The 14453-nt window shown below is 45.4% G+C and overlaps 1 protein-coding gene across 1 annotated transcript in view; it reads right to left on the reverse strand.

Annotated features, from left to right (window-relative positions):
- Window positions 1-14453, reverse strand: part of NPAS2 (neuronal PAS domain protein 2) — a 53559-nt gene that overhangs the window by 19086 nt on the left and 20020 nt on the right. The window contains exons 8-13 of the mRNA XM_009638984.2: window positions 5700-5818; window positions 3846-3928; window positions 2844-2950; window positions 1538-1685; window positions 851-932; window positions 8-149 (exon numbers count right to left, since the gene is read on the reverse strand). Coding sequence (XP_009637279.1) covers window positions 8-149; window positions 851-932; window positions 1538-1685; window positions 2844-2950; window positions 3846-3928; window positions 5700-5818 — 681 coding nt within the window. The remainder of the gene's footprint in view (window positions 1-7; window positions 150-850; window positions 933-1537; window positions 1686-2843; window positions 2951-3845; window positions 3929-5699; window positions 5819-14453) is intronic.

A 14453-nucleotide genomic window follows, 5' to 3' on the forward strand; every position in this document is an offset into this window, starting at 1 on the left:
CACTCACATGCTGGGTCCGACTTGGGGGTGTGGGAAGATTTTGGTGAGCTCCTGGATGATACTGAGGGTGTCCGACTAGCGCTGAGGATTGAGGCACCAATATCAAGTGCATTAAAGTGCTGTTCAGGATCCAAGCTGGTGCCACTGTCCTAAAACAAACAAACAAAAAAGGGAATAGCTATTGCATCTGTCAGGGTGAAAACTTTTTGAAATGCATCTCAGTAAAAGCTGCACGCCCAGTTCTTTGGCTGACCTAAAATGGCTTGAGCAGAACTAATCCCAGGTAGGCCAGCAGAAGACCTGGGCACAGGTGTCGATGTCCCTTCCAAATCGCACCTAACTAATGCATTTTACAAAGAGATATCACTGAGTTGGAAAAAAATAGCAAGCTACTGCCATAGTAATTTTTTGCCTTCAGATGTTTTTCTGAATCTTTCTTTTGCATTCTGTTGGATGTGACCGCAACTGCAACCTCTCTGAGACACTCAGCCATGCACCGAGGAGGAGCTTTTCTTTCCTCCCTCAGCAGATCACGGAGATGTAGCCAAGAAGGCTGATTGCCAGAACATATCCAAATTAATCTTTAAACTGTAGTACCTCACCAAGGAAAGGTGGAGATGTCTCACATCACCCCTGCCCATGTTCCACTTAATTTGTGGCTGTTACTGATCTCCAGGTTTATCCTTCCATGAGCTTATCCAATTTACTTTAAAATTATTCAAGTGAGTGATGAATTCTGAAGTTGGGGGAATCCACCCAGAAAGACAACGCTGGAGTCTTCACTGAAGTTTACATAGGAACGAGTTGTGATTACTACATATATTCATGAAAAAAGCTTTTCTCATTGTACCTTTAGTGCTGAGGACACAACCTCTGAGGACACTTCTTCCAAGCCCATCTCCTGTCTCCTCTCCACCCGAACATCTGCATAACTGAAAGGAAAATATAATTCTATGTATCAACATGGTATTGTTGTATTTCATAAACTGTGCTTTAAGCAAGCAGAGGAACAAATTATTGCAACATTTTACAGGTTAAATGAACAGCTGAAAAATCACTTAAGTCAAATGCTACTGAATGACATCGGAGAGGCTGTTTTCATTTTCAGATTTTGGTCTGTTCCTGTCTTCTTGAAGTCAAAAAGTATGTTAAAGAAGTGTATATATAAAGGTGAAGTTCACATCCTACAACCACTTTATAACTTCATTGGAAAGCTTCCACACATCTCTAAGAGCAATGTAAGGATTAGAGGAAGTGAATAGTTACGGGATCTGTCTATTCCCTATTTTTGCACAAAATGGAAAAATGCAACAGTTAATCTGCCCCAAAACTCATGGTCGGCAAACCAAGCTTAGCATAAAGTAAGATTTAGTCTGATCTTTTTTTTTTTTTTTTAATATATTTCCTTCAGAGAGTTCAGGCTTCTTTTTTGTTACAGAAGAGACATCATGTTTCTAAGAGAAAATGTTGGCAGTCATGAGGATGCCCTTCTCTTACTGTCTTTTATGTCCCCGCTGGTTGATAGGAGCTTCCGTACCTTACCACCATGTGTGTGCACACAATGAACTCTGGCTTGGAGTTCCACTGGTGGTAGGTGATATAGTAATGGGTCTGGAGCCAGATCCACTGCTGTCCTTTGGTCAGAAACCGGTAGCAGCACGACTTCCCCTTGCCAAACTGCATCACTGTCAGCAGAAAATACACACGGCCTGTAGCACAATTTCTGACGTGAAAATGACACAAAATGTGAAAAGGGTGACAAAAATATGTGTGGCCCCATCAATTCCCAAGGGAGACGGGGTGTCTAAGCAGCTTCTGAGTGAGCAAATATCATAAAGATCGGTAGGTACATTCCCACGCAGTACAATTAACCTTAACTTTGGACACTAATGCATTAATGTCTGCTACAACTTAAACATAGATCTTACCCTGGTTTATGTGCTGATCACATACTGCTTAATTAGGCATCTGGGATTAATTTCTAAGAGTGATCATCTTAAATTCTATAGCAGAAAACTACAGGATAGAAATGCTTGAAAAGATGAGTATTCTCTGCAGAATGGAGTGAGTATAGGAGATAACATTGTGCAAAGACAAAAATAATTTGAAACGGAAAGAAAATTCCCAGAATGGCAAGAATTCAAAGTATACTAAACTGGGGTGTATTAAAGGTTTTAAAGATTCACCAGCAAAATTAATCTCTGCTTTTTTTCCCCCAGTGATTTCAAGGGGTTCCCAAATATGCACATATTTAGCCTTTCTGTATTTTAATGTCAACATACAAAACCTAACATTGACGGGATATTTTCAGGACACCCAGAGGTGCTAAGCTGAGCTGTTCCAGCCAGTTCTGTAAGCAAATATTTGAAAAGCATTGCCTCATTTTCTTTACTTAGTGAAAGAGTTTTTCAATTAAATCTTAATAGACTATATTTAAATAATCACAGGTAATCCCAAATACACAGTGAGCAACATTAGAGGAACTAATCTGCCAGAATTTTAGAAAACAGGATCTCCTCTGAGATTGCCTGAACTATCCTTGTATATTCTTTCCTAGTAGAGCAGCTGTCTAACCTGGTGTATTTTATCCATTTAGTGAGTCTGCTTGACTGCTTCTGGGGATACAGAAGGTAAAATTGTATTTTTCAGAGCTTGATAAGTCTGGCCCAGACGCCAATCAGCTGCAGTGCCCCCAATCTGCTATAACTCTGCTAAGACACACAGGTGCGAGGCAAGGGTCAAACCTCACCTTCCAAGTTTAAACCAATTTTAACTGAAACTACATTTCACTGAGAAGAGGTGCCCCAGTGACCCCACAGGAACCCGGGCCACACGATACTTACAGTGTTCATGGCACCTTGCTAGCAGCTCGAGGTCATCTATATGGTAATAGTCATAGCCAGAAGTACCCAGCACTTCAAAAGGCAAGTATCCTATAATCGGCGGTGCTCTGCAGTTAGGCACAATATGAGTGAATTCATAAACCATGAAAGAAACAGCAGCTCTGCATGTTGACATGGATGTGTAAGAAGCCCTGATCTGCTCTCGCTCATCGGTGCACAGACGTCCAACCCAGGGGACTGGATCCTGACTTTCCCCCGCCTTGCGCCCTGGGATGCCCAGCTGGGCACGGCACATTCCCCCCGGGGACAAGGCCATGACACCCCCACCTTTGCAGGGAAAATGTGGTTGTGGAAAGCAACTCAGCTTCTCAGGGACCTTCACGCAAGGACCTGCTGCCAGGGAGCCATTCCCTGGCTGTTCCTCGGTCAGGGGCTCTGCTGTAGTTCCCACAGTCCCTGCACAGGGAAAAACACGTGGCGAGGTGGTAGGAAGCCATCGTCTGCTGGGACTAGGGGGGTAGGAGGGGACATCATCTGTGCTGCTTCCCTCTGGGTGTCTGCAGAGCTCATCCGTGGCGTGCTGAGGCAGTTGCTTTGTACCTTTGCCAGCACGGTTGCCTCAGGCCAGCGCAGACTTTCCCTCCGTTACTCGGTGGGAATCGCACACATACAATCAATGGCTTGATTTGGAAAGAATGATTTCCGCAGCTGTATAATAATTAGATGATTTTGCCATGTGACAGGCTTTGGTCCACTGATACTTTTAAAGCAAACAAGAACAAGCTGATCACAAATTCGGCCTGAGAAACAGAGTCATTTTGTTTTAAAAGACTGATAAAAATAAACGGAGGGTAAAATAGTAAATATCATCTTTTGTAGGAATTTCAGTGGTTGCCCTCCTGTTTAGATGTGAAATGTAACACTATTTGAGTGAATTGCACTTACGAAAATAGCAGTAGACAAGCACCGAACACAACCAGGAGCGCTTTCCTTGTCACCAACCTGTGATCCAGGAATAAAAACTTCCACTCCAGACTGTGTCTTGATGTGAATTCCTCTAGAGGTTCTTCCACGATGCACATCTCCTGTATGGTGAAGAAACCCGACTTACTGAGAGTTGTGGCTCCACCCCTCTGCTTCATCTAGCTTTTGTTAGCTATAAACACACAGTGCATAAGAGGAGAAAACAGAGGATTCACATGTTTTCTGGCAATTCCAGAGAACCAGCTATTGTATTTATCAATGCCAACATTTTTGCAGGAGTTGGGGAGCAGAACTTGTGATGCACATGGGCTTGAGAGCCATGACCAGGGTGGCACTCGGGGGTGCCAAAGTTTTTACGGCTTTGAAGCCGTGCCTGGGCTGTGAGAGCTGTGCTCCCCATGACCCCAAGGAGCAATGCCCCTTCCCAACATCCAGCCCGTGCTTGGTCCTATCTGGGTTTGCCGTGTCTTTCCTCCCTCTCTTTGTGTTAACTAAGATACCCACTGCCCTTGCCCACTCAGGATTTGGTGGCATCCAGGGTTACCATCTCTCCCATGTCTCTCCTTGCAGGAGGGTCTCCATTGTCACCGACAAGGACAGCTTGACCGCTGGCCCCCAGTGCTGCTGCCTCCCTGCACCCCACTGCCACGTCCCCCTGTGCCAGCGACACCCTCTCATCATCCCCACTGCCACTTCTCTCTCTGCTGTCACTTTCAGGGAGAGAAGTCTTTCAGGCCACCCATGTTTTAAGCCCTCTTGGGACCAAAGGAAAAGCTGAGCTACGCTGCCATCGAGCGTTTCTTTGATACATATCAATACTCATGAAGTTGATTAAAGTTGCTGACTGTACAGCAGCAAAAGGCTTCATGCATACCTTAAATTCCTCTCTCCCCTCCTCCAGCTTACACCAAAATCCATGCTGATGCCAAGAACATACCCTAAAATTCAAGGTGCAGCATGCAGACATTGCTGTGCGCAACCAAAATGCTTGATTCTGCCTTGCTTAGCCAGTCAGATAAATATTTTTGCCTTCATTTTAGAGGAGAAAGTCAAGACCAGGGGTTAAATGAGTCACCCAGGTGAACCGAAGAGATCGGTGCTCAAGGTTTCTTGGCAGCTAACACCTTCCCCCTCCCTAGCACGGGGCAGCCCATTGCCATCTGCAGCCCTGTTCCTTTTGAGGTGTTAGCTACCTAAAGACAAGGGAATTGGCTTTCAGTGTTCCAGGAAAACCTTAACTCCAGCCTCTACTGCTAATACGATTACTGTGGTTAAGATTTATGGGAAGCGTCCTCACTTACTTACCCAGAAGGGACTCTGCTTGCCCGCTGGGGCTGTGAATCAGTCGGGAGGGCCCTGCAGGTCCCCGAGCAACGATGGAGCCAGGCCAAGGGACCAGCGATTTCACACTGGCTAGGTCTCAGTTAGACTTTTTAACCTCTTAATCTCTGAGGACGGGACACCTGATGCAGCTCATGTTTGTTAATTCGGGAACCACAGTGCCAGGCTGGGTGGTCTATCCTAGAAGCAGTAACCCGGAGACACCGAGGGGCACAAATGAAAGCGTTGGTGGCCACCTGTATGCTGTCCCATCGCAGGAACAGAAAGCAGCAACGGAGAACCCAATTTCAAAGTGACTTTGCAATTCCTAATGCGATGAGGGTTTCCATTTCCCGTGCCAGGGGGGGGCAGAAGTGACGCCACTTCTGCAGATCCCGGCTCGTACTGATAATCCTCTTTGCTGTATTTTTATGCATGAAATGTGATATCTGTAATCCATTCAATTAGCAAAATTAAGAACTTGGCGTGTTACCCCATCTGCAAGTGTTTGGGGAAGTTCTGAAATGCATGGCACCCAAGGTACGCACTTACCTTTAAAAACTGGGGTGTTGCCAAACGCACAGTCGCAACAAAGCAGACCTGCTTTCCCGGGGATGTTCTATAAGCCCTTGGGACAGCCTCATCAAAGCCATTGCAAGCGGAGTTAGGCACTAGGTAGGGAAAAAAAATGGGACCCAAAGTCATGTCTCATATGAGATTTGCTCTCCCTGAATATTTTGCACACTTGAAGCGTCCTAATACTCATTTTATTCAGAGAGGTGCTCTTAAAGCTTTTAAAGCTGATATGCATATATTTAAATCCAAGTCAGTCACGTTAGGCAGAAAGACATCAGAGCTTAACTTCAAGTATGAATCTTATAGGTTAATCCTGATAAAAATAAGGCCAAACCTTATTACAGAGCGTAAACCATAAAACCCCATGCAGCCAACTGCTCTTTTTCACCACTCATGAGAAAAAAAAACGATGCTGCAGCATGCCCAGCGTGCTAACTTCCATGAGGCAGTGAAAAAAAGCATTGGCAAGGGAGGTAGCTGAAGAGAGTTCGTCAAGCCACCAGTGGCAGAACACCGGGGCCCACAGCCAGCGAGGCTTCATCGAGCTAGCGAGAGGCTGCTCGTGATTCGGGGCTGCTGAAATGCACCTTCCCCTTCCGCATCAAGGGAGAACCGTCCCTGGCGTGCTCAAGTTCTCCTTTTATTAAAGAAGAGCAAAGAGGAGCCTGTGTACAGCACCAGCTTCCAGAGCTGGGCATTTCTGGTGAGTCTGCAGATGGCCTGCTGCCTCCTGGAGCACTGGGCAGAAGGAAAAACTGGGTGCGATGTGGCTCCAGATTTTGTGTATGGGGTTTTTATCTGTGTCTTTTGTGATCGCATGGCTCTCATGTTGCTTTGAGGGCTCACTGGCACCTCCTGCCACAGAGGTGCTTTGCCAAAAGAACGTGTTGCCTTAAGCTAACCCGCAGTCCCATGTTAGAATGACATCATGCAAATTCGTCATCCAAATTTGAGCTGTTTAGAGACGGTAATCCCGCTCCCACAGCAGTGAAAGCGAGCGGTGTGCTAAGCTGCAGGGGGAACCAGGCTGACCCTGTGGGCTTTTGCCCTGCCCAGCCAAATATCTCCCATAGGGGCAGAGAAGGTCCCATCTAGCAGCCAGAGTTTCCCAGTATGCGTTTATCTAATGCCAATAGGGATTAATACTAACATGAAACTCTCTTTCCTTACTATCAGGCCCTCTATCCAACTTTCTGAAGTTCCCTACAGTTGGTATCTTCTGCACAGGTTAAAGCAAGGATAACCATGTCCATTCCTGTGATAATAAAGAGTTTTGTACCTATCTGGGGAGAACATAACTAACAAATTTTTATTCTGGGGTGCCTCCGCACTGGGCTTTAGATGGCTAGCATAAGTTGTAGGGATGGAAAAAGTTTCAACTTATCACATGTGCTTTTGGAACCCAGTTCAACCTATTAAAAGCCTTAGAATAATGATACATAGCTGATAACAAGGATAATGGGATATGAGACAGAAAAATAAGTACCCTGAGGAGAATTCATACCTGTGATTAACTGGTTTAGGCCACTGTGTGCACAATTCATATTGCGCCAAAAAGGGGAAGGAAGATTCCTCATCTGAGAAGGCAAGGCAGATGTGAACATCCACAGAGATTACAGCCCTCTCTTGCAGTTGAGTCTGGAGGGCATGGCCGGCTGGATATTAAGATAAAAAATATGGGCAAAATTCTCCTCCTTTCACCAGCAAAGCACATTTGCTCTGGGGACTTCCTAGGAATATGTATTCCTGTTCTGCTCCTGGGGTTATGTGCATATACGAGGGCTTCTATGGGATTATTAATAGAAGAGGTGGAAAAAAAGAAGAAAGAGTTAGGAGCTACAGGAAACGGGAGAAGCCCGAGTAAAGAGTTATTGGTTCTTCTCTGATACGATTATTTTGTGCGAGTCTGTCGATTTCTGTAGTCAGTCCTGTTTAAAAATTAATGGTATTGCTATAAACCCACATTAAGGGCATTGTAAAAAGTTACTTCCAAGCTTATTACAGAATATGTTGTCACATTTGAAGTCAATGGGCCCATTTCTCTCTGTAATAGGCCAAGTTCAGGAGCAAATGTTTGCAGGCTGGGCTCTAAGATGTGAAAATAAGATAAGCACATTCAGCCTCCAAAGTAGAGGTATAAGTTAACACAGTTAGTGAAGCTATGGGCTTAGAAATGACACCAGTTTCAGAAGAAAAGTGGAGACTGAGTGGAGACCAAGATGCACCAAAGACGGCGGATGGCTTTTCAGTGTCATCTTGGTGTTTGAAGTACACATCCGTGAGCCTCAGACATATTCCCAGAAGAGAGCAGAATACATCCCTGAATGTGGCATTTAGAAAATAGGATTATATTTCCAAGAGGTAAATGCAGTACTAAAAGGGCAGTATTTATCGTATAGGACAGCTATGTAGTAAATTTGGGATTTCATCACAACATTTGGGACTGTTGAACTTAGTGGCAGTGAACGAGTAAGTCCAAGGAGATGAGCTAGAGCTGGCCTGGCTGAAAGCCATCCAGTCTTCAAACAGCTCCTGTGCCGTCTCCCTACTCAGCTGCAGAGCCCAAAGCACTAAAAGCCTCGATGATGCAGGCAGGTAGCCACCACCTTGGAACGTGTCTCTTGGTCTGAAAATAACCACTACAATAACTGAAAGAAAACAATCCTACATTTGTTTCTGAATTGCTTCGCTGCCTGACTTACTTTTTCAGTATCCGTTCTATCCACAGCTCTATCTGCACAGCCTGTTTTGCTCTGCTCTTGCAGCCGGTCAGCAATTTTCAACTTTTTTTTTTTGATAAATTTTAAAGTGTAGTTAAAAAAAGAGATTATTACATGAATTAAAAAAAAATCCTGGTATAATCTTTTAAGCATGCCTTCTGAAAAACCATACTTTATTCTCCATGTCTTTAAAAGAAACACACATCTTGAAATAGCAAAGCTCAGTAGCAAACTTTCTGAGAGCACCACAGAGAAATAGTGGAGTGGAAAATAAAGGATGAAAGGGGGGGCTCTGAGGATATTAACATTTCTACGGCAAATACAGGTCTTGGAGTGCTTTTGTCAGAAGGCACCTGAACGAGGGCATGTGTGTTTCATAATTAAATGATGTAGGCAAAATATCCTGAGTAGGAAATCAGAAGGTTGTGTGACATAATCAGAAAGGTGAAACAGTTGTCTCATATGTATCAGTTAGCTGATGCTCCTTTGCATGAATTTTAATAGTTTTTGCAGTTACCTATCATCAGACCTGCTGCTCCTAGAGGTACCACCAAATTCTTTTGTAGGAGAAGTCTTAAATTACCTGAAAATATCATATAAGAAGATAGAAAGAAGCTGATTTGCCTATATACAGCCTTTGTTGTTGTTGTTGTTGTTCGGTTTTGCTTTGTTAAAAAAAGACCAGGACACTAAAGACAAGATGTTAAAAATAATGAATATATGTAAGGAACCAAGCCCTCAACTACCACAGACGTAAAGATTGTTATCCTTAGGGATACAAATCATGCCACATGAAATGAATGAAAACATGTTTAAAAAACCCCAGATGCCACCAGTTAATAATAGTATAGCAGTCAATTGCTCGGTCATCTTATTTTAACTTAGGATGTTTAAAATATATTCTTCCTATGACAGCAAGCCTCTCATTTATGCCATTCGAAAAGAAGAAATCCCTCCTTCCTAGTTTGTCAGTAGATGTTAACCTTTAAAGAACCAGTCTTAGTGACTGTCGAACAAACTGAACAGTGTTTCCAAAAAACAGACCAGAATAAAATCAAGCTTGTTTCTTACAAATAAATTCAGACCACAGGTAAACTGAATATTCAGCAATTAATATATGTATATAATGAAGAAATCTAAAGTGCTAGGGGCAAGCTGGACAGCACTCAGTAGCCTCGGATGAGTAACAGTGACGGAGTCCGTACATCGCTTGTCCACTTTGATCTCCTCCCTACTCTTTCCTCCTCCTGTTTCTCCCCTCGCCATCCGCTGTCGATATGAATCCCAAGTAAATTCTTTAGGACAGGGATGGTGCCTTTTTGCTTTAGTGCCCATAGAGAGCCCGGCGTAAGCGCTGCAGATTGCTAGCTGCAGCTTCTATGATATTGTTAATAGTAAATAATGATATGCGGCTGTCGGTTCTGATCAAAATACTCCTTTCAGTTTGAGTTATTCTTGCTATCAGATGTTTCTGCGTATGCTTATGGAGGCTCAAGATCAATGTATCTTCTGTATAAATCTGTTATTTCTTTTAAAAAGGAATTCAGATTGAATTAATTGTTCTGGGAGTGAAAGGAGGGTTTTTTTCTCCCCAGCATAATAATTTTCTTGATGGTTATTCTCATCTCTAAGAGATATATCAGCTAACGGTAGAGTATCTGCTATTATTAGCACCCAGTAACCAGATACTTCCTGAGTTGCCATGTAATTGAGAACAAAAATGCACAATTTTAAATTCCACTGTAATATTTAGTTATATTAGTTGACCGGGAACTCTTTTCACATAACAGTTATCTCCTCTTTTAATAAGAAAACTTCAGGCGTTTGGGATGAAAGGATGGATCTGACACTTTAAAGATGCTGGTGGTCCTTTTTTATACTGGTGAACACTGTGAAAGGCAGGACTCTGGCTTTGTCCCTTTCAGGAGTTTTTAAGCAAGTAAGTCACCTCAGAAATAGGATACCAAAGCCAATATTTGGTTATATAATTATGAGAGATCTTTCTTCTGTTTACAAACATACAAACAATTTTCACAGGAGGGATAAATCCAGCCCGCCTTATCTTTTCTTATCAGAGTCAGCTATTAAGTGGCTTTGTAAAATAATTTGTTCTCACTTAATTCGACATTTTATCATAGAATCATAGAATATTTTGGGTTAGAAGGGACCTTTAGACGTCATCTAGTCCAACCCCCCTGCAGTGAGCAGGGACATCACTAACTAGATCAGGTTGCTCAGAGCCCCGTTCAACCTGGTCTTGAATGTTTCCAGGGATGGGGCCTCCACTGCCTCTCTGGGGAACCCATTCCAGTGTTTCACTATACTGGGAGCTAAGCATTTTTTTTTATTTTTTTGAGGGTTGTCTTTATCACTTGCCTCCCCCCCTCAGCCCTCAAGCAAAACTGGATGGGAGCCACTGCATTATTGACTGGTGATGCTGACAGGACCCTGCCCCTTATCAGGTACAGTGGTCAACAGGTACAGTGATGGCACTCGGCTCCCTCGGGTGTTTGCATATATTCATCTCTCTCATTAAAATCTGGACTACAGGACCAGAACCTGAGATATATAAAATATTGGAAAGAGCTCCTATTTGCAAATTAAAAAAAAAAACCAAACCAAACCCCTTTCAGTCTGAGAGAGAGTAGGCATTTCTCACAGAAGCCAAGAGGGAACTCCACCTTCCTCTTTTGAGTGGCCCATGGGCCACCTCCCCTCCTCTCAAAGGACCACTGAGTCTTTATGTCAGGTTACAGTCCTGCTTTTCTCGTTGAAGCTTAATTAATGATGATTATATAATCCTCCCAAATGGAAAATCAAATCTCTTGTATTTGATTTAGCACAGCCAGTGACTCATGCAATCACTCTGCACGGCTCGCACTGCTGTTCCGCTGGTCGGCCGCTCTCGCTTGGGCACAGCTAATTTGCGGGGGGGTCGCTCATGTGTGGGCGGCTCGTGTCACAGCCCCGGTGTAGGTACTGCCGCAGCAGTGCCCTTGCAGCAGGGGTTACAGCGTGCGGCCTCCTGCACGCCATCCCTGGGACCAGCCCAAGCGCGGACCCTCCTGCTGACCCTGGTGCCGGGCTGCGCAGCTCCTCTAGCCTCCAGCTATAGCTGAGCCCCGGAGCTCTGGGGACGGTGATCTTCTGAAAGACTAAGCACATGCCGTGAGCTATGTGAACTTGCCCGGGCAATATCCGGGGCTTGCACAGGCATCTCCCTGCTCCTTCTTGGATGGGGGAAAGGTGCCAGTGACTGCTCCCCTGGGGGAGTAGCATGGGTTCGATGTAGGTTGTGTGTGCCCTGGCTCCCTGATGGCAACCCTGGTGGCAAGTCACCTTGGTAGAGATCAGGTATTTGTTCTGCTTTAGCAGAAAAAAAAATTCTCTTTGGCATCTCAGTGCAATGGCCTTTAAAGCCCCAGAGCTCCCACTAAAGTTAGGGAGAGCAGCTAAGCCCCTAACTGGCTTTCTAAGCCTCAGTCCTTCAAATTAATCCATTCAAACCCATCCTTATATGATGTTCTCAGCCATAAGTCACAATGCGATTAACGGTGAAGGTACGAGGGAGGAGGGAGGGGGGCAAGGTCACTGGGACCCCAGCACGCATGACCCCCTTCCCCTAAGCACCACCAGTATATGAGCAATGAGCAAGGTTAAGTGAGAAGGAAAGGTGGAAGATGTGTTAGGGCTGCCACTGCCATAACCCTACGTTAATAACAATGTGATAGTTCAGTATCCTGATGGGATTCTGATGGGATACAGCCTCCCCAGGGATAAAGGAGCCTCCCCAGCCACGGGCGCTCTGGCATCCCTGCGGCAGGAACGCGCAGGCAGGGCGGACTCTGAGTACGCTCAGCAAGCCATTGGAAACAAAGGTAGGATTTGGTGTTGGGCGGCTAAAAAGGAACGGCAGGGATTTGTATTTAGAGAAGAACATCCTGTATCAGTCTCCCATGTGTAAAAACATGCTCACACTTCCACTGCCATGAAAAGCTACAGAGAAAAGCATTCTTGAATACATTCATAAGGAATGTCTCCTGCTAATTAAGCTTAATTTGCAATTTCTGTCTTTCTCCCCCCCACAGTATGCTCAGCTAACTCTTTTCTTATCTTTAGCTTAGCCTCCTTCCTCCACAAACCTCTCCAAAAAAAGCAGGATTTGGGGCCAGCTGATCCCACGCAGGTAGGACGAGTGCTGCCCTGTGAGGGATACGTCTCTCCCCCACCACCCTTCCCACCGCTGTCTTTCTCGCCTGCTTGGCCTCACGCCTGGAGGGGGGCTGGCTGGAGAAGGGGTATTTATTTAATGGGAGGAAGAAGAGAGCAATTACCAGGAGGGCCAGCAGGTGACAGCCTTGGGGTGCGTGGGCTGGGGGGATGGCACCCAAGAACGGGCACCCTGGCGTGTGGGGGCCCAAGCAGAGGTGGGAACCCAGCCCACCGCTGAGCCCATCAAGATGCTCAAATGTGTCCGTGCCACAAGTCCCTGTGCCAAAGCACAGCTGCTTGCCCCCAGCCCCGGGGCTGGAAAGCTCCGCTCATACGGTGCTTGCTTGAGCTGATGTCCCCCATGCCTTGCTCAGGGTGCAGCCGGCTGACGCAAGAAGCCCGGTGGAGCCAACGACAGCCGCTTCGGAGGTTTGGACCCTCCTCCGGCTGCTTGCTCTGTCCTTGGCCCAAGGTTATCGGCTCCCAAGCAAACAGTTTGCTGCTGCTACATCGTGAGCCTGGTGCACTTGCTTCCACCTTGGCCGGGAGGTGGGTTTGTGGCTGGATTAGGAGCCAGGCTGGCGGCGAGGGTTGGGCAGAGGGGGCCATGAGGGTGACCCCCAGCCAAGGGGGAGCAGTGCTGGGGTTGCTTGTGTCTTGCACTGGTGAAGCAAGTATTTCCACCAGGCTCTGCACTGAACCAGGGAAACTCGTCAAGACGGGCAAGCTGCCGGTCTGTGATGGGGAGAGGGGAAAGGGGGCCAGGAGGCACCATCTCACAGAGCAAGGGTGAGAGACATCCCCCCCCCCCATCCACCAGAGGGTCAGACTGCAGCACAGCTGGGAAGAAATTGGAAGAGACAAAATAAAGTGGAAGATTTAGAAAAAAGTGGCACAAAGGAAAAAAAAATATATATATTGCAGCAGAAAGCACATGTCCTATTTGAAAGCCATAAGCTGGGGTCTTTGGAAAATGATTTGGTGTCTTCTGAAATCAATATGTTCCCATTTAGTTTATATGCATTAAGCTGGGGAAGATATCTGTAATGCAAGCTTTATCTTTCTTCTGAGAAATAGCCACTGATACAAATGTGGGGATATGAAATCCTAACGGGTAAGAGGGCAATATTAAGGTCACACCGAAATAAAAGGCTGCAAATCCTTGAAGAAAATGGATCAGAAATTCCCCTGGTAGAAATGTATCCTTATGAGTCAGCACCTGAAATCCGGTTTCTGCTCTAGAAAACAGAACAGCTTGGTGCGCGCGTCTGTCAGGCAGCCGCATTTCGCTTCATTCAAACTAGAAAGCGTACAGGCGGTTACATTTTTTTTATACAAATAAAGCCTCAAATCAGATGGCACCAAACAAGAAATACATATCTCCATCCTGCATCTAGGTTTCTATTCTAGTCATGTGGAGCAAGAGCAGAAAGTTAAACGGGGACAGGGACATTTTTTTTTTTCCTCAGTGTGGCGTGCGGTTTTTGGAAAGCACGGTGGGGAATTTTTTTGCTGAGGATGACCTATTTGGAACAATACCAGCAACTTTGGAAATGCCACTCTGGAGTTCAATCAGGCAAGGAACTAAAGCGAACTTGGGCAAGCAGGAGAAGGGAAAGTAATAAAAGAGTATTTCATTTCTGACACTAATGGCCGTGCAGCAATCTGTTTGTTGGGGAACAGGCGAGGTGGAAATCTGCTCTTCATCCCTTGAAAGACGCTTTCCTTAGACTGACTGTGGTGCATTAGCGACTACGCTGACTGTATTTCTTTCCAGGGTTTTGTTTTTTTTTTTTTT

The sequence above is a fragment of the Egretta garzetta genome, unplaced genomic scaffold (genome assembly GCF_000687185.1).
Source record: "Egretta garzetta isolate BGI_Z169 unplaced genomic scaffold, ASM68718v1 scaffold5, whole genome shotgun sequence".
NCBI classification, from domain to species: Eukaryota; Metazoa; Chordata; class Aves; order Pelecaniformes; family Ardeidae; genus Egretta; species Egretta garzetta.